The 26,798-nt window shown below is 34.5% G+C and overlaps 3 protein-coding genes across 4 annotated transcripts; 2 read left to right on the forward strand and 1 right to left on the reverse strand.

Annotated features, from left to right (window-relative positions):
* Positions 1–4,536: 4,536 nt before the first annotated feature.
* LOC126668989 (beta-amylase 1, chloroplastic) lies at positions 4,537–7,362 on the forward strand. Its single transcript, XM_050362263.2, has 4 exons — positions 4,537–5,267; positions 5,906–6,116; positions 6,230–6,340; positions 6,417–7,362. The coding sequence occupies exons 1-4, from the start codon at positions 4,669–4,671 to the stop codon at positions 7,221–7,223; spliced, it is 1,728 nt and encodes a 575-aa protein (XP_050218220.1). The 5' UTR covers positions 4,537–4,668; the 3' UTR covers positions 7,224–7,362.
* Positions 7,363–8,959: 1,597 nt separating this feature from the next.
* On the forward strand, positions 8,960–22,694 carry LOC126667886 (uncharacterized). Its single transcript, XM_050361011.2, has 18 exons — positions 8,960–9,411; positions 9,622–9,680; positions 9,859–9,940; positions 10,076–10,143; positions 10,851–10,920; positions 11,316–11,397; positions 11,703–11,767; positions 12,369–13,391; positions 13,516–13,578; positions 13,660–13,706; positions 18,120–18,165; positions 18,511–18,590; positions 19,164–19,277; positions 19,382–19,463; positions 20,101–20,226; positions 20,969–21,049; positions 21,952–22,077; positions 22,292–22,694. Exons 1-18 carry the CDS (start codon positions 9,091–9,093, stop codon positions 22,361–22,363), a joined length of 2,607 nt encoding a protein of 868 aa, XP_050216968.1. The 5' UTR covers positions 8,960–9,090; the 3' UTR covers positions 22,364–22,694.
* A 1,517-nt stretch (positions 22,695–24,211) lies between these two features.
* LOC126667888 (uncharacterized) lies at positions 24,212–25,809 on the reverse strand. Of its 2 annotated transcripts, none has more exons than XM_050361013.2 (2): positions 25,185–25,809; positions 24,212–24,583 (listed from the first exon to the last, which is right to left on the reverse strand). In XM_050361013.2, the coding sequence occupies exons 1-2, from the start codon at positions 25,618–25,620 to the stop codon at positions 24,333–24,335; spliced, it is 687 nt and encodes a 228-aa protein (XP_050216970.1). In that variant the 5' UTR covers positions 25,621–25,809; the 3' UTR covers positions 24,212–24,332. The 2 variants fall into 2 exon arrangements, with proteins under 2 accessions (XP_050216970.1, XP_050216971.1); XM_050361014.2 differs by having other exon boundaries at positions 25,188–25,801.
* Positions 25,810–26,798: the final 989 nt, after the last annotated feature.

The raw sequence follows: 26,798 nt of genomic DNA on the forward strand, positions 1-26,798 counted from the left end.
ACCGGATCTGTTTTTCACACAGACCCAGCGGGTGTTCTTCACGATGGAACAGACCCGCTGGGTCTGGGTCAATCGGTGATGGTGGTTAGCCAGAGCTTTTCGGTCGGTGGTGGTGGGGTAGCCGAAGGTTGTAGTGGAAGAAGAAGAAGATTAGGAAAAAAGGTAGGAAAAAATCCTTAATTTTGTATTAATTAAATATAATTAATTAGTGTTTTAATTAAAATTAATTAGAGATAATTAGGGTTAGTTAGGATCAATTTTAAAATTAAGTTATTCCACTCTCTTTTTTGGTCAAAAGGGTGAAAACAAACAGGATCTTACTATTTTAAAAACAATTACAAATTAATTATGGTATAATTTATTTCAAAGTTTACATATTTTACATATTTATTTCCGGGTATCTGAGAATAAAGAGAAAATACAGGTAAGATGAAACACCAGTGGAAGACACCAGTAATTTGCTCTAACGCTTAAGTTAGTGTAGTGAGGAAAAGAAGAATTATCTTTAAAGTTTGCACATAAGGTAGTTGTTGCTGGCGTTTTGCGAACGTAGTGAATAACCGTAACAAGTGTGTAAAAAATTGCGGGCGTGCCAGGAAGTTGATTCCAATTTGCATAACTTGACTTCTTAAAAGCAAACGACTGAGGTTTGATTAACCTTACTACAAGTACTCCAATGAGTAATACTAAGAAAACTTGAATAGAAAAACATAGAGATTCAATCGTAAAATTCTATACTGATTGAAGAAAATTGAAATTGCAGAGTGTTTGAGTGTTTAGCCTTTATGCGTGTTTTTTTAATGATTGATCAGGGGTTTAAATCTTCATGCTCCTTTCATATTTATAGCCTTTAACGTTTGTAGAAACTGTCGCTTATCTTCAACTCACACGTTCTCACAACACATCTCCACTTCTACAAACTGCTCCTGAACAGTCGCTTCACAAAAAAACACGTGATTTCTTGGACTTCTGCCAATTGAACTTCTGACAAAAATATCCTTGGGCTTTTTGCCATTTAAACACAGCTTAACGGCCATTATAAATATGAGCTTACTCTTTTGAAGATGGATTTGAGCCTTCTAAATCTTCTGAGAAATTATTGGTCAACCTCTAAAATTAACCTTTGGAGTCAACCTCTAGAGTCAACTTCTGAAATTAACCTCTGGAGTCAACCTATATAGTCAACTTTTGAAATTAACTTTTGGAGTCAACCTCTAGAGTCAATTAGTCATTATAGTTTTTTCTACCTTTTGAAAATAACATGGGTTTTATGGTCTTTTGGCTATAATTTTAATTTTGGTGCAAACGGTAGTCTAAACACTAACCCATGCAAACCTTTGCTGACGGCTCCCTTCTTCTTCTTTGATCTCCGCATTTTATTAGCTGAGATGGCACATTATATCATGCCTCGAGTTGTGTATCAAATGCGTGCAACGTAGGGGATGTTCTGTAGTCCCCAAAAATTGTTAAGCACACATGCTCTTGAAAATACAAAGGTTTAGATATCTGTTATGTTCTTGTATTTCATCAACTCTGCATAAGATGACCGAGGTGTTGTATATTGGTTATCCCTTGGTATATCTCGAAAAGTCTCTACTGATATGTTAACTATACGTGGTGTGTTATAGTAGATATGATATGCTGATCACTCGTTTAATTTAGTGACATTATATGTCGATGGGATTGTTTCGCCCATAAGATGTGTTATCACTACGTTATTAGTGATAAATGTAATAAAATAAACACTATTTGTTGTTTTGTATATATGTAATGTATGTACATATTTTTAATAAGAAAATCACATAATTCTTAACTAACATATATTTGACTCGCTGATATACTAAAACGTAATAAATTATCCGTTTTATTTGAAACGTGCAAATATAAATATTTTTTGTAGGCGTTAATGTAATTTATGAGTGTAAGGCGTAATTTATAAAATAAAAGGAATTATGAGTGTTTTTGGAGTTTCACGTAGACCTATTCATAGATCTGAGTATTCGCTCTGTCCGTCCAGACGCGTTCTCTTATCCGAATTTGGACAGTAATTTTTGATTCCAAACCTGATCCAAGCTCAATCTCGAAGGAAACACGCTATTTTTAGGCAGAATTGGATTTCTATTTCATATAATTTTGTATTTAAATTCGAAATAATCCAGTCTAAACCTGTAAAAGTAAAATACAAGAACTAGGCTTGGATAAGAAAAATAAAGCTGAGACCGGACTTCGACCGGACTGAAACTTACTTTAAAAATGAAAAGGTTCAAGAGGAAATTACATGATTATCAAAAATAATTCCAAAAATATTTGAGCATTTATTTTTTTCTGTCAACACTTGATCTCACCTTTTTATTTCATCTAGCACTTGATTATACATTTTTATTTCATCCAGCACTTGATTCCACCTTTTTATTTCATCCAACACTTAACCCAACCTTTTTATTTCATCCAACATTTAACTCCATTTTTTTATTCATCCAACATTTAGCTCCATTTTTTTAAGATTTAGAATTTAGATTTTAAGATTTTAGAGTTTAGGATTTATGATTTTAGGGTTAGGATTTAGCATGATTTAGGGTTTAGGGTTTAAGATTTATGATATAGGGTTTAACACAGTTTGGGGTTTAGGGTTTAGCATGATTTAGGATTTAGGATTTAAGATTTAGAATATAGGGTTTAGCATGATTTAGGATTTAGGGTTTAGCATGATTTATGGTTTAGGGTTTAAGATTTAGGATATAGGGTTTAGCATGATTTAGGGTTTAGAGTTTAGGGTTTTGGGTTTAGGATTTAGCATGATTTAGGGTTTAGTGTTTAGGGTTTAGAGAAATAAGATTTTAAGTGTTAGGTTTAATGTTTTTATTAAATCAAGTGCTAGGTGCAATTTTTTTTTTATAAGTATTGTCCGCAAATAAAAACAAACATAAGTATTTTTGAGATTATTATAACAAAATCAAGTATTTTTCGACTTTTCTGAAGGTTCAATGCGCTCAGTTAAAGCCTGGCCCGAAACGGGGGCATGAATAGATTTAGTATCACCTCGCAGAGTTGGACTCCAATGGCCTCCTCTCTAGGGCCCATTCAGAAGAGGGAAGGCCTGATTTACCCATTTCACATGTCGCCATGTGACAATTCAAAAGTCCAATCTTTTAAAACTTTCCATAACCTCCTTCAAAACAGGGGAATACTATTATATTTATTTTAGGTTTAAATGCACCAAAAATCACCAACTTTTGTGTGTTTTTGATATTTAATATAATCTTTTAAATTTATAAAAAAGTACATAAACTTTCAAATTTTATAATTAAAAACACCGGCATTATTTTATATGTCAAACGACACCGTTTTAGAATAAACCGGCGCCGTTTTAGATATAAAATTGCCCTGTTTTTCAAAGGAAATACGCACGCGCTCTTAATTGCAAAATTTTGAAAGTTCATGTATGTTTTTTCCAAAATTAAAAAATTATGTTAAATACCAAAAACACGCGAAAGTTGGTGTTTTTTTGGTGCATTTAAGTCTTTATTTTATTTTATTCTAAAACGCCTTTTTTATACTTTGACAAAAATACAATTTTTTTTCTTCATTCATATCCTTTTTTTTTAAAAAAAAATTAACAAAAGTTTATAATCTACAAATGATCTATCAAAAATCTATGTTGACCAACCAAAAATATATAATTATAAAAATAAAAAATTATTTTTGTAAAGAAAATAAAGCAAATATATTTTCTCAAACAGTTCACATAAATATATATTTTTATAAGAAGCCCTAAAAATGAACAAAAACAAAGTCACTATCAAACTCTTCATACTAACATGTTTGCTCATTTTTTTGAGTTAATTGAGTTTTGTGACCTCATATTTACTTATATTTTTTTGGTAATGTTGGATTAAATATATAATTATAATTTGTATTAACGTAAGATTTTTTTATATAAATTCAAATTTAAATGACTTAATATATAAAAATTTGCCAAAATAAAACTAAACTACAATCACATTTTTAATTTTTTAAAAATATTTAAATTTATAAGTATTTCATTTTTAATTATTATTTAAATAAACAAATTTATTATAAATAAATAAGTTTTTAGAAATTTTGGATGCTTTTTACGATGATATTTTAAATGTATCATTTTTATTCAATCATTCTTTTAAAATAAATTATAATACTATTTTTATTAATTAAATTAAGAAATACAGTTATTTTTTTTTTGCAATGACAGTTATATTAGTTTAATATTTATAGTTTTAGATAAAAATATATTTTTTATTATTAGTAACTGCACTTTCGTACTCACACGTGTCTCCTCGTTAAGGAACATCGATACAAAAAGCGCGTCATATTTTACCTCGCTGGAATCTTCACGCACTTTCCGATCCCACACCGTCATTTTCACGTGCATCGCAGCAATCACAGCCGTTGGCTTCTCGCACGCATACTTTCTCGCCACGTGTTACAACGTCCACGTGTCATTAAAGTAGCGGTTACGTTATCCTTTTTGCTGTCTATAAATTACACCGCCCGGTTCCCAAACATTTGCTCCTCCACATTTCAAAATTCCATTCCAAATAGCTCTTGTAAATTTTCTAAGTACACAAACAGAAATTTCTTTCTCTTCCCGAAAAAAAAATCAAAAGAAAAAATCAAAACAGAAATTGAAAAATGGCGATGAATATTACACATCAGATCGGATCTCTCGCCGGAACTCCGATGACGACGGAGTCAATTACACCAACGGCAGCAAGTGATACCACGACGGTTAGCGCAGTTTGGAAAACACAAATGCCAAACATTAAGATTCAAAAGTCGGAAATAATCGAGCAAAAATCACAACCGACGAGCCCATGCAGGTCGCCGATATTCAGCGGCATGCGTGCAGATCTATCCGTAGCGTGTCGTGCGTATGCTGACGTGGCGGAATTAGAGCCGTCGGTAGAGGAGAGGTTGTATAGAGACGGAGGTGTAACGGAGGGACGTAAGGGAGTGCCGGTGTATGTGATGATGCCGTTAGATAGTGTAACGATGAATAACACCGTTAATAGACGGAAGGCGATGAACGCGAGTTTACAGGCGTTGAAAAGCGCGGGAGTTGAGGGGATAATGATGGACGTTTGGTGGGGATTGGTGGAGAGAGAAAATCCTGGTGTGTATAACTGGGGTGGGTATTCTGAGCTTTTGGAAATGGCTAAACGACACGGTCTTAAGGTTCAAGCTGTTATGTCGTTTCATCAGTGTGGAGGAAACGTTGGTGATTCTTGCACGTACGTAATTTATTTTCTTTTGTGGGCCTCTTTTTTTTTTTTTTTTTATCTTGTTTCGCTTTTTTTTAGGCTACTTTTAGTACCGTATGCACACGCGATTAATATTGTTCATACGTTTGATTATCATGCTTGCGTGTAAAAGTTTACTGTTGTGGCTTATTTGATGAAAACTATTGGTTGTTTTGTTTGTTTCCTTGGATTAGACAATGACGAGCTTAGCAAGTTCTTAAGGCTTAATAGGTTAAAAAAATATTAATTCTTTTTGAACTTTTAGCATATTTTTTTACAAATTTAACAGGAACTTTGGATTTTCACAAATTAATATATGGACCATCATTTTTTTTGCAATTTTAGATACCGAGCGCTAAAAAATGCTGATGTATACACCGGAATAAACATCTGCATCAACATTTTTTGGACGAAAAATTGTCAATTGAAAGTTGGTATCCAAGTTTGCGAGAATTAAAAGTTTGTGATTTTTTTAAGCTATTAGACCTATTCTTAAGGATTTCTTTAACATTTTTGATTTGAAATGATTCATCGTTGGGAACTGGTTTTCATAACTTGGTTGTTTTTTATGTTTAGTGTTCTGTTTGTCGTGGGTTTTGAGTAATGTGGTTGTGGTTTCTTTTATGCAGCATTCCGTTACCTAAGTGGGCTGTGGAGGAAATGGAAAGAGATCCAGACCTTGCATATACCGATCAGTGGGGAAGAAGAAACTATGAGTATGTATCTTTAGGGTGTGACACTCTTCCAGTTTTAAAGGGGAGGACACCCGTGCAATGTTACTCTGATTTTATGCGGGCTTTTAGAGACAACTTCAAGCACCTTCTTGGTGATACCGTTGTGGTAATTGCTGAGCGATTATTTTGTAGAGCCTTTTGTATTGTTCATGCTGTTTGTTGGATGAATTGAGTTGATAGAGATTGTTATCTTATACTTTTATGATTTAATCAATTCAGGAGATTCAAGTTGGGATGGGGCCAGCTGGTGAGCTTCGCTATCCGTCATATCCTGAACAAAATGGAACATGGAGGTTTCCAGGAATCGGAGCTTTCCAATGTTATGACAAGGTATTGCGAACCTTTTCAACTTTATTGCCTCGTTATTTTGTTCTGGTTTTAACTTGATTTGTTTGACATGATGCAGTATATGCTCAGCAGCCTGCAAGCTGCAGCTGAAGCTGATGGAAAGCCTGAATGGGGTAGCACAGGCCCTAGGGATGCTGGTGAATACAACAACTGGCCTGAAGATACTCAGTTTTTCAAAAAAGACGGCGGTGGTTGGACTAGTCCTTACGGTGAATTCTTCCTCAATTGGTACTCGCAGATGCTCCTAGATCATGGCGAGAGAATAGTGTCATCAGCCACAGCCATCTTTGAAAACACGGGGGTAAAAATTTCAGTAAAAGTTGCAGGGATTCACTGGCACTATGGGACAAGGTCTCACGCACCAGAGCTCACAGCTGGATACTATAACACTAGATACCGAGATGGTTACCTTCCTATTGCTCAAATGTTAGGACGCCACGGTGCGATTTTCAACTTCACTTGTATTGAAATGCGTGATCACGAGCAGCCTCAGGATGCTCTTTGTGCACCTGAGAAGCTTGTGAGGCAAGTGGCTTTAGCAACTCAAGAAGCAAAGGTTCCACTTGCTGGCGAAAATGCTCTGCCACGATACGATGAGTCCGCCCACGAGCAGATCTTGCAGGCATCATCGTTGAGTATCAATGGCGATTCGGGTGATCAAGAGATGTGTGCTTTTACGTATTTGAGGATGAATCCTCATTTATTTCAGGAAGACAACTGGAGGCGGTTTGTGGCGTTTATTAAGAAGATGAAGGAAGGGAAGAACAGTGATCGGTGTAGAGAGCAGGTCGAGCGTGAGGCTGAGCATTTTGTTCATGTGAGTCAGCCATTAGTTCAGGAGGCTGCAGTGGCACTAATGCATTAAGAATAATAATAGCTACCTTTTTAACGCTGTAGCTAGCTCTAGAAATGTGCTATGAGCACCGATAAAGAGCAAAAAAATGTAAAACTAGGGGATATATCAAAATGTATAATGTTGTACTATAATAAAAGAATTCAGGAAATCTGCTATTATTACTATACATTTAAATATTATTTCATGTGGCGTAAATTTCTACATCTGGTAAGGAGTAGGATGTTGAAATGGGTCATATGATATTAAATTAGTAAATTCGTATTGAGTTTTCGTGTTTTTGTGTTGAAAATGTATCCATCTATTAATAATACGAAATAAATAGACTGCAAATCCGTCTAATATGTCTACAAACTATACTAATAATAATATAGGTGATAACAGGATTATAATTGTTTATACACAGTAAACAAATCATATTAAAAGTGTTATATTGCCGTGTTGGTTGTGTTAGTCGTGTTATTCCGATTGTCTTAATGTGTTAATCACATTGTGTTATATTATTTCTTAGATTGTGTTTGTGTCGATCCTAATAGCAGTATTAGGATCGATCAATACGACACGAACACGACCGGTCAAGTTGTTTTGACATCTCTAGACAGTGGAGGGTCGGCATTTGACCCCAAAAGCATCGGACCTTTTTGGAGTTGATAAAGCTAAGATGTAGATCTTGTTTTGTGCGTGCATAAAATTAATTATCATGTGAACAAATACGTGCATCTCCAGTCTCTACCTTAGATCTGCTTGACCTGATTTCTGCTAAATAAATACTAAGAAAGACACAAATCACGTGTAGAGCAGAGATGAACAGCCATTCAGCTTGAAGCATGGTGAGCATGTGATATACTAGGACTTCAATAAACAATAGGTATGGACGGACATTCATTCATACACAATCAGATGAAATTAGCTCGTTCAGTACTGTTTCTATTCTATGATTTGGAGTAGAATCTTAATTACATTCGAGAATAATTAATGTAAGATGCATCAGCTTTTAAATACAGGGCCTAATTTGATAGTAACCGGCAGAATTAATTAAAATTGTATTATTTTATTTTCCAACCGAAACTGACCAAATTAATAATTTTAAATAAAATTTATTAATCAAATTAATAAAAAATTTAAAATAAATGACTGAACCAACTGAATTAGTTGATTAATTTAATTCGGTTTAATAAAGAATAATAAGTTATAATATGAAATATCCGATTAATTCGGTTTACTAAATTTTTAATACTATTGATCGTAGCCGAATCTAAATATTTAATTAATCGAATCAAGCTAATTGAATTAATTAAAACTTTCAATAAAATGTAATCAAAATAAATCGATTAATTCAGTTTTATCAACGGTTTGCTCACTTGAGAATATTTTTTATTACTATAAATTCTAGAACATGAAAAGGGTTATTTATAAAATTTTGCCTCGATACATTTTGGATACTCAAGAACACATCGCTGATACATAACGAATAAAACAAAACTTTTAGATGCTAAATGAAACAAGAAATAGATACTAAATGAAAAGATATTTTCTAAAAAATTAACTGTTTTTAGAGTATCTTTGTAATTTTTCCAAAAGAAAGCAAAATCATTTACAAAATATTTTTCTTTGGGCTTTAGAGATTTGTAACCGGTGCATCTGTAAGGGTATTCGGTACTATTAACAGAAGCCCACCCACGTTGCCTCTTATCCAGACCAAATTTGCGTAAATTAGCTACAAACTTCTAAAACCTTCTTCTTCATCCAATAAAGTACACGTTAGTCGTTAATCATGCCCATTCCCGCTAAAATTCCCAACCAGACAAAAATCCTCCATATAGTTCCACTCAAATAAAATATTAAAAATAATAATTACACTAACTGCCACTGTTATCCAATGGCTTCTCTTCAATCAAATCCTCGATTTTACTGTTACAGGCTCGGCTCTTCTTCTTCTTCTTGCAAGAACCGGACGTTAAATTTTTGTCGCAGCGGGTTTAGGTTTCCGATACGGTTAAACCCGAAACACAGGGTTTTTGAACCGAGCAGGAGTGGAGTTAGGTTAATTACTTGCTCTAGCAAAGTAAATAATATTAGCGACGCTGCTATCACTTCAATTGATAAGGAGCAAGAGAATGAGATTGAACGACCTCGTTTTGATATTAGTCTTGCTGTCATTCTTGCTGGTTTCGCTTTTGAAGCTTATACTGATCCGCCTGTAATTTACTTATGCTCTGCCTTATTCAATTTTTCCTTGAGTTAGTTAATTTTGCAGCTGAAATTAGTAAAGTATTCGGTCGTGCTCTTAAATTTTAATACATAATTAGAGTTCGTGAAAGTTTATATTAAGTAAATTAATTAATTTAAGATGAATATAATTTGTTTTTCATTTACTTAGTTTGTCATATTTTGGATTTGTTTTGATCAGGAAAACATTGGTAGGTGGGAAGTTGATGCTGCTGGTTGTAAAACTATTTACCTTTCAGAGTATGTGATCATCTTGTTTTTCTATTATTTTTTCATGTTTATTTGCTTTTATATTTGCTGTTGTAGAGTAGATGATTTGTACTGAACTGTGACTGACTCTTAACATCGTGAATGCAATTTATTATGCCATTACACTTGAGCACAATTAATAACATAAATCAGATGTGAATGTTTGTAGGGAATTTGTGCGAGAGATATACGATGGCCAGTTATTTCTGAAACTGAAAAAAGGCTTGGATTTGCCCGCGATGGATCCATGGGTGCGTCATTGTTCTTTTCAGCTTATAGTTACCACTAAATACATGCGCGGAAGACTTATTTGGCAGAGTTCCTTTCATAACTCGCTCTTTTTTTTTGTTAGAGCCTTGTTTATTTAACTTCTGGTGTACTTTCAGGGAACGAGTGATCCGTATGTGGTCTTGCAGCTGGATAGTCAGGTTGTCAAAAGCAAGGTTAAATGGGGGTAAGTTTTTTAATATTATGAGAAATTAATTTGCATGTTATCAAGGTTGGATCTATCACTGGGCCTCATCCATACCCTGACTCGATCTTTCCTTATTTATGCTTTTCTCATAAATGGTGTCTTGTTGTTTTTCTAAACGTTTGCATTTGGTACTTTTATGTTTAATTATACACATAATGTAACAATCTGTAGAAGCTGGAACTTGTTAGGGAAGCATGTTCCCTTGAAGATTTCTAAAAGAACTACTAGATGATTGGCAATTTACACTAAGAAAAATATATCAAGAGATAACTTTTCCTATTTTCTCTTAGTATGTTTATTCTTATGCCACTTCCATATCAGGAGTTCTGAGCTGAGTGGTATATGCTGTGTGATATTTTTATGTTGTTTCATGCAATACTTTGGAGTCAGAACCTTCGTTGTTGAAAATAAACAGAGGGAAATGAGCCCTGCCCATTGCTTGTTTGGAATTTTGTAATGGTCACAAAATGCACTGAAAAATTTTGTTCAGAACTTTTTAGGTACATGGAAGTCAATCCGTGCAGTTTGTGGAGTAAAAGTTATGATAAGTTATGGTTTTCCTCATGAATCTTATAAACTATCGGTGCAATTTACTTGTGGCATTTGCATAAAAAAGTTTCTAGTTTGCCTTGCAGTTATTAGCATTTAGTTGTTCATTTATGTATATGTACATGCATGATGTCAAGGAAAAAGGAACCAACTTGGAATGAGGATTTCACTTTCAACATTAAGCGGCATCCAATAAAAAGTCTTCAGGTAAATACCTATTCTTATCAACATATATTCATGTGGAAATCGCCTATGATCCTATACAAATTCCAATATGTATTTTCACGTTTCTTTTTAATTGCTGCATCAACACAGGTGTAGCAATGAATTCCTTGTTGATCACTGCTTATAAATTTGCATCATTACCTTGTTGCTTTTTCTATTCTACTGTACTGTCTCTGCTAATATGAAAAATGACTACTTTGATGATTCCTTATTGCAATACATTGTGGATTACTATATCATACCTGGGTTGATTTCAACTCATTTGATGGAATTGCGTCACTTTTTGGTACTTTAGAAAAAGATTCACATATTGGAATTAAATATATTCAGAGTTACATCTTGAAAAATATTCTCTTACATGCTGTAGTGAACTTCAGGTTGCAGCTTGGGATGCGAACCTTGTAACTCCACATAAACGCATGGGTAATGCAGCCATCAGTCTCGAATGCCTCTGCGATGGTAAGTTTATATTGAAAATATGCATGATCTAGATGCTTTAATATATGAATTGCTGGCTTATTTTGGCCTAGTGCTTAAGTGGCCTGCATTAACATCTCCTAAAGCTATACTTGGCAATACAGTATTGGGAAACTTAAATATTTTTCTGCCGTTAACTTGATAATCGCACTAGTATTTAGTTCATTATGAAAGGAACATTCAGATCTATTTTAGTTACAAAAAAGAATTTACATTGTTTTTATAGTACATTATTAACGTTTAATCTTTATTTCCTTAAAATTTTACAAATTAATGTATTCTTTTAGGGAACTTGCATGAGGTGTTGGTGGAATTGGAAGGGATGGGTGGTGGTGGGAAATTGCAGCTAGAGGTAAGTTGCTGCTGCTAAAGAAATGCTCTTATGCTTTCTTTCTTGCTGTTTTTTTTAACGCACATGCTACCTCCAGATGGCTGACACAGCAGTATTAGTATGATTCTGAGACAATTAATCATGACGAATTTTAGCAAGATTTGATATTTTATTTCTAAATTGCCGATTTTGAGAATTTTAAATCGCTTTAACTTGTTCAAGGAAGGTTTCATAGCAATTCTGTATATTGACCACTTTGTATTGTTTTTACTTGTTGTTTTTCCTTATTGTGCAACACTTTAGTGTTTATTACCGTGTTTTGATCATGCAGCATTCATATGCCTATGAATATATGATGGCTTACTATAGATGAGACCATGAAATATAAATGTTTATCCAGTGCCATGTATCAATATCATCCTAGTAGTTTTGGTTCACTGATAAATTTTGGACGTGCAAGGAATTGTCTTTGTCACTGACTGAATGGAGTTCTTCCTCCTTTGAGGTTATAGGAACATTCTTTGACATCTAAGTGCTCTTAAGTTTCATGCATAAGTTTGTTGGTGGTTTTAGATGACACATTTCTCTTGCTTACACTCGTGAGCCTCTGATGAGGTTTCAGGTCAAGTATAAAACTTTCAGTGAAATTGAAGAAGAAAAGAAGTGGTGGAGGATTCCCCTTGTTTCAGACTTTCTACGGAAAAATGGTTTTGATTCTGCAGTGAAAATGGTTGCTGGCTCTGACACGGTTCAAGCCCGTCAATTTGTAGAATATGCTTTCGGCCAATTAAAGTCATTCAATGATGCATATCTTCCTAAGAATCAATTTTCAAAAAATAATGGCTCAGAATCTGTTGGGAGTTCCAACGATTCTATTGTATCAGACATTCCTTCAGAATTAGAGAACATTTCAGAAGCCTCGTTGGACAACAAAAATTGCGATATAGAGAACGTGTCAGAACCTTCTTTAGGTCACACAAGCGGTAGTGAAGAAAATGATGCGTATGGTGGCTCAGAAAACGGATATGCAGCGGAGTTGGTGACAAAAGCTGGTGGGAGTATGCAATCAAATAAACAATTCTGGAATAACTTGGCTGAAATTGTGAATCAAAGTATTGTCCAGAAACTTGACCTCCCTGTTTCTATGGAATTCAAGTTGGATGGATTTGACTTATTAAACAAGATTGGATTGCAATCACAAAAGATCGCAGAAGCAGGTTATATTGAATCAGGCCTTGCAATGCCTGAAGGCCACGGTGTCGACAGTGATAAAGCAAGTAACCAGCTGTCGATTAGCACGCTTCAGTCCTCACTTCCAGATATAAAAAAGGCAACAGAGGATTTACTAAAGCAGACTGATTCTGTTTTAGGTGCATTGATGGTTTTGACAGCAACAGTTTCTAAATTAAATAAAGAATCCGGCCTCTCAGAAAATACTTCTTCTGCGAATGAGAAATCTATTCGCTCTCTGGATGTGCCTGCATTTGATGAGAAGAAAGCTGAAGAGATGAGAGCACTATTTTCAACTGCAGAGAGTGCAATGGAGGCTTGGGCAATGCTTGCTACTTCCCTGGGCCATCCAAGTTTTATTAAGTCTGAATTTGAGAAATTATGCTTTTTAGATAATTCATCCACGGATACACAGGTGAGGATTCAGATCAAAAGAAAAAAGTTTTTTATTCCTTCTAACATCTAACAGACTGATTTAATTTGTGGTGAATGGCCACAAGATTTTGTTCCTTTAATCACCAAGTTATAGGATGCTGCAGGTAGCAATCTGGCGTGATCCTGCACGGAAAAGATTAGTTGTTGCATTCAGGGGGACGGAACAAGTATGTCATATCTACATATTCTATAATTGAACTTATGTCGTTAGCAAACATTGAAAATGCTTATTTGCTGTTTTTTCCCAGTCAAAATGGAAGGACTTGCTGACTGATTTAATGCTAGCTCCTACTGGGTAATGTGAAATTTATATTATATCCCCATTGTCTGGTACATTTATAATCTTTTTTACTTTTTTAAAGTTCTATAGTTATAAACAGAGATAGAAAATAAGTTGTTGTGTATTATGTTCAACAATTACAAGGCTATTTATACAAGTATAGAATCTCTATTCTAGGAAGGAAATCCTATTCTAGGAAATAATCAATCACAATCAATCATAATCAATTAGCCTATAATTTAGCTACTAATTAATAGACTAATTGATTCTAATATATCCACATTCCTAATATGCTTTAACACTCCCCCTCAAGTTGGAGCATAGATGTTAATCATGCCCAGCTTGTTACAAAGATAATCAACCCGAACTCCGTTAAGGGCTTTTGTGAAAATATCTCCCAGTTGTTCTCCAGTCTTCACATAACCAGTAGAAACTAAACCTTGCTGAATCTTTTCACGAATAAAGTGACAGTCAATCTCAATATGCTTGGTCCGCTCATGGAACACTGGATTGGATGCAATATGAAGTGCAGCTTGGTTGTCACACCACAACTTAGCTGGCTTAGAAGCTTGCAAACCCAATTCATCAAGGAGTTGGTATATCCACATTATCTCACAAATAGACTTTGCCATAGCCCTATACTCTGATTCTGCACTTGATCGCGAAACTACATTTTGTTTCTTGCTTTTCCAAGAAATCAAATTACCTCCAACAAAAACACAATATCCTGTGGTGGATCTTCGATCTTCTTTCGATCCAGCCCAATCAGCATCCGAAAAACATTCAATCCTAATGTGACCATGATCACCATACAAGATTCCACGACCAGGTGCCCCTTTTAGATAGCACAAAATCTGCTCTACTGCCTTCCAATGATCAATAGTAGGAGATGCCATATACTGACTGACTACACTGACTGAATAAGCAATGTCCGGACGAGTCACAGTAAGATAATTTAGTTTACCCACCAATCGTCTATATCTCTCTGGATCTTCAAATAGTTCTCCATCTTTCGTAAGTTGCAGACCAGGAATCATTGGAGCACTACATGGCTTAGCTCCCAATTTTCCTGTTTCAGATAATAAGTCAAGCACATATTTCCTCTGAGATAAGAAGATGCCTTTCTTGCTTCTGATCACTTCGACTCCCAAGAAATATTTCAACACTCCCAAATCTTTAGTATGAAACTGTGTATGCAGAAAAGACTTGAGAGATGAAATCCCAATGGAATCGCTGCCAGTGATTACAATATCATCCACATACACAACTAATAGTATAATGCCACAATTAGATTGTTTATAGAAAACAGAGTGATCGGATTTACTCTTCTTCATTCCAAACTTCTCAATAGCATCACTGAACTTGCCAAACCAAGCACGAGGACTCTGTTTCAAGCCATATAAGGATTTGCGAAGATGACATACTTTCCCATACTCCCCCTGAGCAACAAAACCAGGTGGTTGCTCCATATAGACTTCCTCCTGAAGATCTCCGTGAAGAAACGCATTCTTGATATCTAATTGATGTAAAGGCCAATGATGAGTAGCCGCCATTGAAATGAATAGCCTCACAGAAGTAAGCTTAGCAACAGGAGAAAAGGTTTCAAAGTAATCCACTCCATATGTCTGAGCATAACCTTTAGCAACAAGGCGAGCTTTTAACCTAGCAACAGAGCCATCAGGATTAACTTTAACAGCAAACACCCATTTACATCCAATAGTTCGTTTCCCTGCAGGTAAATCAACTAAGGTCCAGGTACCATTAGTATCCAAAGCATTCATCTCCTCAATCATAGCTTTACGCCATCCAGCATGGGATAAAGCCTCTTTTACAGACTTAGGAACAGAAACAGAATCAAGAGACGCAATAAAAGAACAAGATGATAACGACAAATGGTCATACGAAACAAAAGAAGACACAGGATAAGTACAAGTACGCTTACCTTTACGAAGAGCAATGGGAAGATCATCGCTCGGAGGCGGATCCGATGACGAAGATGCTGGTTCAGGACATGGAACTAGAGGATCTGAAGTAGGTGTAATTACATGATTAGACGGTTGTGTTCGACGAGAATATGTTTGAATTATTGGAGGCTTAGCCGGAGCACGAGGAGGAGGTACAGAGCGTGATGTAACAGTATATATTAGCAGATCATCATCCTCCCCCTGACTAGTAGGACCTGAAGATAAAGAAAATGGAACATTTTCCAAGAAGGTGACATCAGCTGATACAAGGTACCTGCTAAGAGTAGGACTATAGCACCTATATCCTTTTTGAACACGAGAATATCCAAGGAAAATACACTTTAAAGATTTTGGATCAAGTTTCGTTATCTGAGGACGGACATCTCTAACAAAACAAGTACAGCCAAATATCCTAGGTTCAATAGGAAACAAAGTTTTATTAGGAAAGAGAACTTGATACGGAGTCTCACCAGATAGTACCGTAGAAGGCATTCTATTGATTAGAAAACAAGCTGTAGAAACGGCATCAGACCAAAAATATTTAGGAACCTGCATTTGAAATAACAAAGCTCTAGCAGTTTCAAGAAGATGTCTATTTTTTCTTTCAGCAACACCATTTTGGGATGGTGTGTCCACACAAGAAGTTTGGTGAAGAATACCATGATTCACCATATAATTTTGAAAGGTGTTTGACAAATACTCTTTAGCATTATCACTTCTTAAAATTTGCACAGGCTTACTAAATTGAGTTTGGATTTCAGCACAGAAATTAGTAAAATGAGAAAATAATTCTGAACGATTTTTCATCAAGTATAACCATGTCGTTCTAGAGTAATCATCCACAAAAGTAACAAAGTATCTGAATCCAGTTTTAGCTGTAACTGGACAAGGACCCCAAACATCAGAGTGTACTAACTCAAAAGGTGCACTAGCTCGTTTATTGATTCTTGGACTAGAACTAAGACGATGATGTTTTGCAAACTGACAAGACTCACAATCTAGAGATGACATGCTCGAAAATTGAGGAAAAAGTTTCTTTAATAAAGGGAGAGAAGGGTGACCAAACCGACAATGTGCTTCAAAAGGAGTTACAATTCCAGTGCAAGCTATAGATTTTGGTATTTCTGGATCAAGTATGTAGAGGCCTCCGGATTCATGTCCCTTACCAATAATCTTCTTCGTCATAAGATCCTGAAACAAACAATAATCGGGAAAGAAAGTGACAGAACAATTCAAAGTACGAGTAAGTTTACTAACAGACATCAAATTGAAAGATAATTGAGGTAAACTAAGAACAGATGACAAAGGTAATGATGACGTGGGTTTAATAGTTCCAGAACCAACAACACAAGATTGTGACCCATCGGCTAAAGTAACAGAAGAGCTAGACTGATTTGACTGAAATTTAGAGAACAAACTAGGATTACCTGTCATATGATCTGTAGCACCTGAATCAATGACCCATTTTGAAGATGAAGAAACAAGACATGTACTAGATTTACCTGATTCAGCAACGTCATTTACTGAACTAGATTGAATGAGCCTGGCATACTCATCTGCAGAAATAGTAACCGTTTTTACAGAGGTTTTAACCGTAGATGCAATACAAATTAACTGAGATCTCTTAGCCTGCAACTTCTTGCAATCTCGCTTCATATGACCCGCTCTATGACAGTAGTGACAAATCACAATTTTATTTTCCGTCATAATTTCCACCAAAGTTGATGACCGACAAAGTTGCAACTAACTGCTTCGTTAGGCGGTAACACAACACTGCTGCAAATACTACTACACTGCTTCTTTAGGCAGAAGAAAAAAAAAAAATCCTATTCTTTAGAATAATGCTCTGATACCATGTTATAAACAGAGATAGAAAATAAGTTGTTGTGTATTATGTTCAACAATTACAAGGCTATTTATACAAGTATAGAATCTCTATTCTAGGAAGGAAATCCTATTCTAGGAAATAATCAATCACAATCAATCATAATCAATTAGCCTATAATTTAGCTACTAATTAATAGACTAATTGATTCTAATATATCCACATTCCTAATATGCTTTAACACATCTTACTGATTCTTTTACATTTGTGAATCTGATACTTTACAAATTTGGTGGTGGGTTATGTGATTGGCACCAAAAGTTTCTCAGTAGGTGTAGGTATAACAAAGTTCCTTTGTTTAATTGAAAATAAAATAAATGTAGGATTATATTTTGAAGGGGAAATATATTGCAAGTACTTGCAGAAAGTTACCTTCTAGTTATATATGAATGTGACTATTATGTTCTGTTACTCTACAGAATGCAGAATTCACTATATTATATGCATTGCATCTAATTTTTTATTTATCGTTTATACTTCTCTTATGTATGGCTGTCCTTTGTTCCCTAATCATTTTATTTACTCAATCATCCATGTTATACTTTTTGTTTAATCCCAACTTCTATTCACCTTCTGTAGCTTAAATCCTGAAAGACTCGGTGGAGATTTCAAGCAAGAAGTTCAGGTATGCATCATCAAAATTTGTTGTTGTTTGGTCAATATTTATGGGATGCAGTGTCACAAACTGTAGCCAGCTGTTAGAATTAATAAAACCATAGTCGGAGACTTACCTAACAGCTTGAACTTTTAGGCTGATTGAGTGCTCGATTGTTGGCGATCCTCATTTAATTATTGAAATATTTGAGCACAAAATAAAGTGGGCTTGTACTTGTTCATGCATCAAGCCCAATGGGCATTCTCATGCGGGGTGTGTTGGAGTCAGTAAAAGTTGGACCCTTAATTTTAGGTGGATTGGCTATTAGACACTAACTAATATAAAGTAGTTGATATTGCTGTTATTTTTTATCAGGTGCATAGTGGTTTTTTGAGTGCATATGATTCTGTCAGGGTAAGGATCATTTCCATCATCAAACATGCAATTGGTTATAGGTAAGTTATGCTTGTCATGTTTTACTATCTCTAGTTGAGCATGAGCTAAGTATTCATGACATATGAGGAAAATGACTTTAGTGAATCCTTAGAACTTTCCTCGAGGATATTTAACTTTGTTTTGCCAGAGGATCTATATCATTCCATTGCACTTGTGCTCCAATTGAGTCATCACTTGAGCTGATAACTTTGTTGACACAAAGACAACATGGGTGCATGTTCCACGCCAATGTACTGCAAACTTTTTGGATACATACTCACACTGAAAAGAGTGGGTATGGTAGACTTCCAGTTAGAGAAAGAGAATTTAGATTTTATCAACCGTTCAACACAAAGGAAGATGTGAATCTGATGGTCATGCTAGTATTTGGATTCTTTTAATGTTGACATTTTGGTTTATAGCAGTCCTTTTTGCATGTTTAATTGACATCTAATTAATACTCTGGGTAAGAGAATCAAAGTTAATGCATCCAAAGGAATCACAATTTCGCTTTTATCTTTTTCATAGATGTTACATTTACCTTGAAATGTCAGTTTATCAGTTAACAATTATCTGTATCAATTTTTCTGCAGTGATAATGGAGCTGAACCAGCAGTGAAATGGCATGTTTTTGTTACTGGTCATAGTTTGGGTGGTGCATTGGCCACCCTCCTTGCTCTTGAACTTTCATCAAGTCAGCTATCTAAGTGAGTTCTTTTACATCCTGTTTAACATATGAGAGTTCTCTGCAAGTGAGCTTTGGTTTACAATATGATTTATGTCTTGCTCTCTTTTTCATCATGTTCCTCAGGTCTGCTGCCATTTCAGTGAGTATGTATAACTTTGGATCTCCTAGAGTTGGTAACAGAAGATTTGCAGAACTCTATAATCAGGTGATACAGCATTGTATGATAATGTAGTAAGAATCTTTTGTTCGAGTAAAATTTGGAACTCTGTTTGTATTCTTTACTCTTTCTTATGAGATCTATTCCTTATTTGCAAGTGAGCTGCGTGCATTGCTAACTCTGACTGTCTTGCTTTGCATGAAGTATTTATTCTTTGCCGTAAGGATTAGCCATCCAACTAGCTGCAGGTTGATAAATGCTGGGATAATAAGGAATTTATTTTTTCTTTTAAAAAAAAGAAACTACTTCCATTTATCTCCTATTAATCTTCATAATTCATAACTGACAATTAAAACACAAAAACACACATTGAAGCTCAAATCTTAGAGTAAACTGCATGTTGATCTTCAAGACAGTTAAGCAATGTGTGTTATTTCCCTTAATGAATCCTGTAATCAAACCAATTGTACTTTGGTCAGAATATGTGACTTCGGCTATAGTTTACTGTCCACTCTCCTTTCAAAAATTTCATTTTTGGCCTTCACCGCCTCGTGTTAGGTCTCTAGTTTTTTTTTTTTAAAGCATTACTTTCTCATGCATGTTTAGCTCAGTTACATCCTTTCCTGAGCTCTAAAACTGTCAATTTGGAAGTGTCTGAGCAGATATTTAATGCTCACTTTTGCAGAACGTTAAAGATACCTGGAGAGTTGTGAACCACAGAGATATCATACCAACAGTTCCTCGTTTGATGGGATACTGCCATGTAGCGCAGCCTGTTTATCTAGCTGCTGGAGAACTAAAAGACGTTTTGGTGGGTTACTTTTCTGACTACAAATTATTTTCAGGATGTCAGATGCTTCGAAATACTGTGCTAGTAATTTTTCAATCATATTTTATACACTGTATATGCTAAACTCTCTCTTATGTGGAATGAGGAGTTGTTTCTTCTCACTTTGAATTTAAGTTGCAATGGCTGCTATTAGAGATAGCTTGTTCATTAAATAATACGTGTGGGTCTAAGATAATAACTCAACTGCCCATGTGTCTTTGAGACTTTTATGCACCTTCGTCGTTGCTGCTAGGTATTTCTTGGAAAATTGCTTTGCTAACTATGCATCAGGCTAAATTTTTCCCCCTAATGCAAGAAAATATTATTTTACATTCACTGCTGCTTTTTCTTCAAGTTGTATAAATTGTCTGGCTATGATTCATAAGCTAAATAGGATTGCTTGTTTGCATCCTTATGTAATCTCATGGTGCCTGGTTCAAATATCCTACTTCTTTTCCGGGCTAGCTATCTTGGAGCTAAAGCTTATTTTGATAACAATAAGTTACAGGCTGGGTCAGTGCAAAACTGCCCAACCACCATGCTTGGATCTTCCTGTAGTTTGTATTGATAACTTTTTGTCTTCGATTGCATTACTGTGCTAACCTGAAATATGTAGCAGCATAGTGGAACAGTCTGTTAACAAATGATTATTGCAATATATGTAATTTCATTTATAAAATTAGTTTGTGAATATTTAATGGTTATTTGAAATTTTTCTATTCAGGAAAATTTGGAGCTGTCAACAGATGGCTATGAAGTTGATTTGATTGCGGAGTCAACACCAGATGTTCTTGTACAGGAATTTGTATGTTCTTCTGCTTATTCATTTTCTTAATCCATTTCAGCTTCATTTTATAATGGTTCACATGATTATTTCAGATGTTAAGTAAGAAATATAAAGCGAATAAACAACTATTTTCATTAGTTATTCATTTGGAGGGTTTATTTCTGATTTATAACTTGCATTATGTCTCACAGCAGATCTTTTGTTTTTTCTCTTTTACTTTTGCTGCAGTATATTCTTTGTAATTTAGTAATAAACATAATGTTATAGGATCTAATGCTAGAATTTAAGAGTCAAATTGAACTTTGAAATTGCGAGGATCCCTAAAATTGCTTATGATACTTTGTCAATTAACAGAATTTCAGCATCCCAGAGTTGGGTGTTTGATTTTTCTCCTTAATTGTCAAGTACAACTTGTTCTTCTTTATCACAATCTGTACATAATGAAAACAGGTCAGATATCTTGTTCTTCAAGTAGGTAATATCTTTTAACTGTAATTTGGCTCATATGATTTTATGCAGTTTCTTTGAATTTTTTTTTCTCCCTTAGGAAAAATTCATTTTTTCAAATTATGGGTGGACGCAATATAAGCATGAATTTATTCATCTTTGATTGGTTTACCAATATATAACTCAAAGTGGTCACGATGCTTAACGTTTATGATATGCAAGTTTCTCGTCTCTGTTGAATTTTTTTCCAACTACGTGCAAGAAACTTCAATGTTTTATAGGAATATGTTCTCTGATGTTACACGCTTTCATGTTTAATTTTTTTGTTGAATGCATTGCCTGGTTCCTATACATAAACGTGTTGTTATTTGAATAGTATCAGAGAAATTGACGCCCTTTACTTCTTCATGCTTATATTTACTTGACAGTTACCTCTGTGATCGATAAGTATTGAATTTGAACATTTTACACAGATGAAAGGAGAAAAGGAGCTGATTGAAAAAATTCTGCAAACTGAAATCAATATATTCCGCGCTCTTCGAGATGGTACAGCACTAATGCAGCATATGGAGGATTTCTATTACATCACATTGCTAGAGGTAAATGTCCCTAATTACATAAGAGCTTCTTTTTTCATTGATGGTTACCATGACAATCTTTTGCAAATAAAAGTGGTTCTCTTAGAGTTAGAGGTTGATTCATCAATTAAAGTAGTAATTAAGATTTTTATTCTCGCAAGCTACTTAGCATCACCATTAGCAATTATTTAAAAAAAAAGAAACTTAATTAAGATGTTATTTGGCTTTTCTCCAGAGTGTGAGATCAAATTACCAGACTGCTAGGAGGCTGGAGAGCCATGAACAAGATAGGATTTCGAATAGCTAACAAGATGGTAACATCTGAATGGCAGTAGCTGGGGCATCGGGCTTGTATGTATATATCTCTTTACTATAGTTATTATAGAACAGCACACTGCTTTCGTTAGGGACCCTAGATTGCAAGTCCCTATAAGAATCTCATAGGAAGAATACTTGTAAAGGCATATGGAAACAATAGAATTGTACAGCTTCTTTTACCCCTTTTTATTCTCTCTTAAGATAGTAAAATTTTAGGCGTGATAATATAAAAAATGATGCTAGAAAGTAGTTTCCATATAATGTCACTGGAAGATATTTGTGGGTTCGATACTTCGATCACATTCTCTCCTTTTCTTCTACGCCTTGCACGGCATATTTTTCCCTTGTCCTTTAATTATATTTTCTTGAAAGGTACAATTTATGGTAATTTTTGATTTAGCAAAATATAATCATTGCTTGGAGAAATTTCTTCACTTTGGACTGGGTGTTTTTTTATTATTACAATGGGAGAGGAAAAGATTCAAAATTGAACCTGAAATTTTGATATTTGAACAATATGTTTCTTTCACTATGCTGTATCAATATGTATCAGTATGTATTAGGGGTGTCAAAATGGGTCATAGAAACATGAACAAGATGCGCCTAACACGAAAAATTAACAGATTAGGTTTGAGGTTAAACGTGTTTGTATTGTAAATGGATCGATCCGTTTTGACATGGCTTAAAACATCTCGTGTTGCGGATTGACACGTGAACTCGTTCACCCCGTTCATGACCGGCTTGAAACTTATTGTGTGGTGTCATGTTGGGCTAGTGCTCCTAAAATTTGACCAATTTAAATAAATGGATTACATGTGGTGTTGACATGACTCATACTCGATCTATTTATAATAAATGAGTTAAACTACGACTCATAATTGACCCACCAGATTAAACAGGTTAAATAAGTTGACACGCCATTAGTTTTCATGTCGTCTTTGTATTGATATAATTAATAATTGGATCGTATTCGTGTTGACCCCTACTTATGTCAACAAAGTGGGTTACCACGACACGAACACAATCCAGATCAGACTACCGAACTTTTTGAGTTAAAATGTATTAATGAAATTTTTCTTCTTTCGCTACAGAACCAACCATTTCTCTCTTTTTGGTAGTGACACCTTAAGAAATCACTTCTAAAACAGACCGTGGTTATAGAACACAATTAATTTCAAAGTTTGGTGGTCTAATTTGTGAGGAGATGAGCAAACATATTCATCTTATTTTGCTCAAACTAATGGATTCTATAGGTTTTGCTGCAGAACCCACAAGTTATTTGGTACTGAATGCTCCAAAGTCTAGCTTATGTTTTGAAAAGTTTTTCAAGAACATTTGTATGGATCAACCATTGTTTTGAAAACTCAACTACTGGCCAAACTGAAGGAGCCATTAGTTGTGGTTTAACCGGTTGGCCTGATCAGTTTTTGATTTTCTTTTTCCTAAAAACATCTTATTGCAATGATTTCACCGGACAAACACCGGTAAGCGATCAAATCTTAATCTAACTAGAATTATTCCTTTATTTTTTCCCGAACTGGACTAGCCATCATTTTCCGGTAGAACTGGTTCCGTCGTCAGCTCCGTTTTTGAAACACGGACAAACATGGATAATATATTATCAGATACGAGACCACTCTGTATCTAGAATTGATTGCTAGTTGAATTAGGTCTTTAGATGCATAGCCAGAGATAGGGAGGAGAATAAATTCAATAAGTTAGGTCTATCTTTCATAGCGCCCCACATTTTTTTGTCTATTCTACAAAAGTATTGCACCACAATTTATTATTGTAGACAACATTTTCTATAGTTGGTGCACTCTTTGACTATCAAACAGAAACAAGTAACTATGTCAATTTATTTATATGAAAAAGCAATGATATCAATCTTAGAGTTACAAGTTTTTGTTACACTGAACTTCATTTAATAAGGTAGAAATTTAATATTACTTGAAAAGCTATGCTTTCCAAACTTGTTTGACAAGTGGTAACTTGGGTTTGGTAGGTGCATAAGTTGGTGATTTCTTACTACTCATAATTCTCAAACTTTGCCTTAATATATCAACTTCTCTTGCTCTCTTGTACTCTTCATGCTCTGCTAAGACTAATTTAGCTTTTAGCTCTGCAATTGTTTCATCCTTTACTTTCACTTCCATCTTCAGCTCTTCAATCATCTCCTCCTCTTCTGCTTTCCAATATAATCCATCTCCTATAATAATTAAAAATGGTCATTTCGAGAAAATTAAAAATTGGATTAAATTTGAATAAAGTTACGAACTCTACGCTTTGTAATTTCAACGTGACTTTATTTTTTATTTTTTTTATTTTTATAATTTGAGACACGAACTTTTAATTTTTTTTTTAAGTTTGAATCACCGATTGAAAATCCGAATCGCTCGATGCTGATGTGGACGATGGAATTCGTCTTACCATGGGTTTTGTTTTTTGGTTCCGACGTTCCACATCAGTACCGATTGGTCGGATTTTTAATGGGCGATTCGAAATGAAAAAGAAAGAAAGAAAACTTCGTACTTCGAATTGTAAAAAGTAAAAATTTGACAGTTTCTTGTACTACTAGTTAACAAACTTCTAGATTAGCTATAACTTGTGAACCTTTCTCTATGAGATGATATGAAAAATGAATGAATCAAAAGTGCATGTTGAATGTTATCAAGTAATAGTTTCTACAAAATTGATGCATATATCATATATGCGTTCATGCAAATGCATGCATACACAATATGACTGTTTTTTTTATATGTGTGTATGTGTGTGCGCGTTTGCATAGAAATGATTAGAAAGAGATGCACCACGATGAGTTCGTTGAATAAGGTCATCGAGCTCAATCTTGATAGCAAGATACAGTTTCTTCCATTTATCCACAGCTTCATCTCTCCACACTCTCTCTTCCCTCATTTGCTCCACCAAGAAACTAGAATTAACAGAAGAAAATACCCAATTTTTGTTCTCATTTTTATCTTCCATTGATAGTACTCTAATTTTCTCTTCTTTCTCTTCCAACATAATTTTCAATCTCTTCATTTCTTCTTTAATTTTCTTTTTTTCTTGCTTCCATTCACTTTCTTTAAATGTAAAAACCATATTATCTCTTTCATAAGCTTTACTCTCCTTCTCTCTTTCACACATTATACCTTTGATTTCCTCTTGAAGAAGCTTTAGCTTTTCTACTAACCCTCTAAAATCTTTCTCACGATTGCCCCTTTTCTTGCCACCAAAACAATCCATAGCTAGTTTTTTTCTTTTTTTTCTTCCCTTCTTTTTTGGCTTGATTATACTCTTAACCTGCTGGTAATTTATAGTGGAGAAAGTCTTGGTTTCTTATAGCTTAGCTATAGTTTTTATTAGGAAAATGAAAAAGAAAAAAAGAAAAGAGAATGTGATAGAAATATGGTGGGGTTTAGGGTTAGCTAGAAAAAAAGTGTGTGAATGACATAAATTCTTTGCAGAGGCTCCTTCATTTCATTGATAAGTAAAAGGAAAAATGATTTTATCTACTCAAAACTTTATCATAATTACCATATTCAATATTTTTTCGGGTGTTGCCGATTATATCCACGAACTGTTTGGAGCGTAATCAATATAGCATGGAGTATCTACATGTATAAAATTTATTCTATCCGGCGTATATAATATCGCGTCACTTAAACTCTAAACGAGTTATGAATGTATTTGATAATGTTCGAAAGAATAATGTTTAAAGATTATAATATATATCAAAATTGTTTGTAGATGAATTCATTTTTCCTATCAAAAACCAAACTCATGCTCTCTCAAAAACCTGATTTATTGAATTATTATATGCCTAATAAAAACATAAATATATGTGTATACCCGTGAAGAGGACTGTCTATGTCTAATGTCTAATTTATGCACAAGAATATGTATGCTAATATATGAACATATATTCAGGCTATTCACATGCATTATTTTTGGAGCACATAATATAATTGTAGTAACAAGATTGAGTCAATTCACAATCCAATTATTAACCTATAAAATGACAGATTTACATTGGTCCCATCTACCTTCTATGCTTCATTATTCTTAAACTGTTAAATTCACTCATATGAGAATGATTACTATAAATCGGCTTTAGGTAAGAATTAATGGTATCACAATAATAACATAATTGTAATTAAGCATAATTCAAACACTATGAGAAAGGGTAAATAGGAAGTAAACACTTAATTATCTAAAGACAATCACTAATTAAATGATGTTAATAAAGGTGTAATATTACAATGCAAGCTAAGAACCAATAAATGCAAGGCTCTTCAAATATGTCAGAATGAAATTAGTGGGTGAGAGCATTTAATTATGTATGCATTGGACTACTGTTTGATAACCTTATTTAGAGAAGTGACAAATGCAATTTTGGATGTTTGAGAATGGCAGTCTCATTT

Source organism: Mercurialis annua, linkage group LG2 (genome assembly GCF_937616625.2).
Source record: "Mercurialis annua linkage group LG2, ddMerAnnu1.2, whole genome shotgun sequence".
NCBI lineage: Eukaryota > Viridiplantae > Streptophyta > Magnoliopsida > Malpighiales > Euphorbiaceae > Mercurialis > Mercurialis annua.

What these genes read in the sequence shown, in the direction of transcription:
- LOC126667886 (XM_050361011.2), top strand. Translation starts at nt 9,091, where the DNA reads ATGGCTTCTCTTCAATCAAATCCTCGATTTTACTGTTACAGGCTCGGC. An exon ending in TCATCAAGTCAGCTATCTAA is followed by an intron (nt 19,278 to 19,381) that starts GTGAGTTCTTTT and finishes CATGTTCCTCAG; the next exon opens with GTCTGCTGCCATTTCAGTGA. An exon ending in ATTACATCACATTGCTAGAG is followed by an intron (nt 22,078 to 22,291) that starts GTAAATGTCCCT and finishes GCTTTTCTCCAG; the next exon opens with AGTGTGAGATCAAATTACCA.
- LOC126667888 (XM_050361013.2), bottom strand. Translation starts at nt 25,620, where the DNA reads ATGGATTGTTTTGGTGGCAAGAAAAGGGGCAATCGTGAGAAAGATTTT. An exon ending in TATTCAACGAACTCATCGTG is followed by an intron (nt 24,584 to 25,184) that starts GTGCATCTCTTT and finishes TAATTATTATAG; the next exon opens with GAGATGGATTATATTGGAAA.
- LOC126668989 (XM_050362263.2), top strand. Translation starts at nt 4,669, where the DNA reads ATGGCGATGAATATTACACATCAGATCGGATCTCTCGCCGGAACTCCG. An exon ending in AACGTTGGTGATTCTTGCAC is followed by an intron (nt 5,268 to 5,905) that starts GTACGTAATTTA and finishes TCTTTTATGCAG; the next exon opens with CATTCCGTTACCTAAGTGGG. An exon ending in TTCTTGGTGATACCGTTGTG is followed by an intron (nt 6,117 to 6,229) that starts GTAATTGCTGAG and finishes TAATCAATTCAG; the next exon opens with GAGATTCAAGTTGGGATGGG.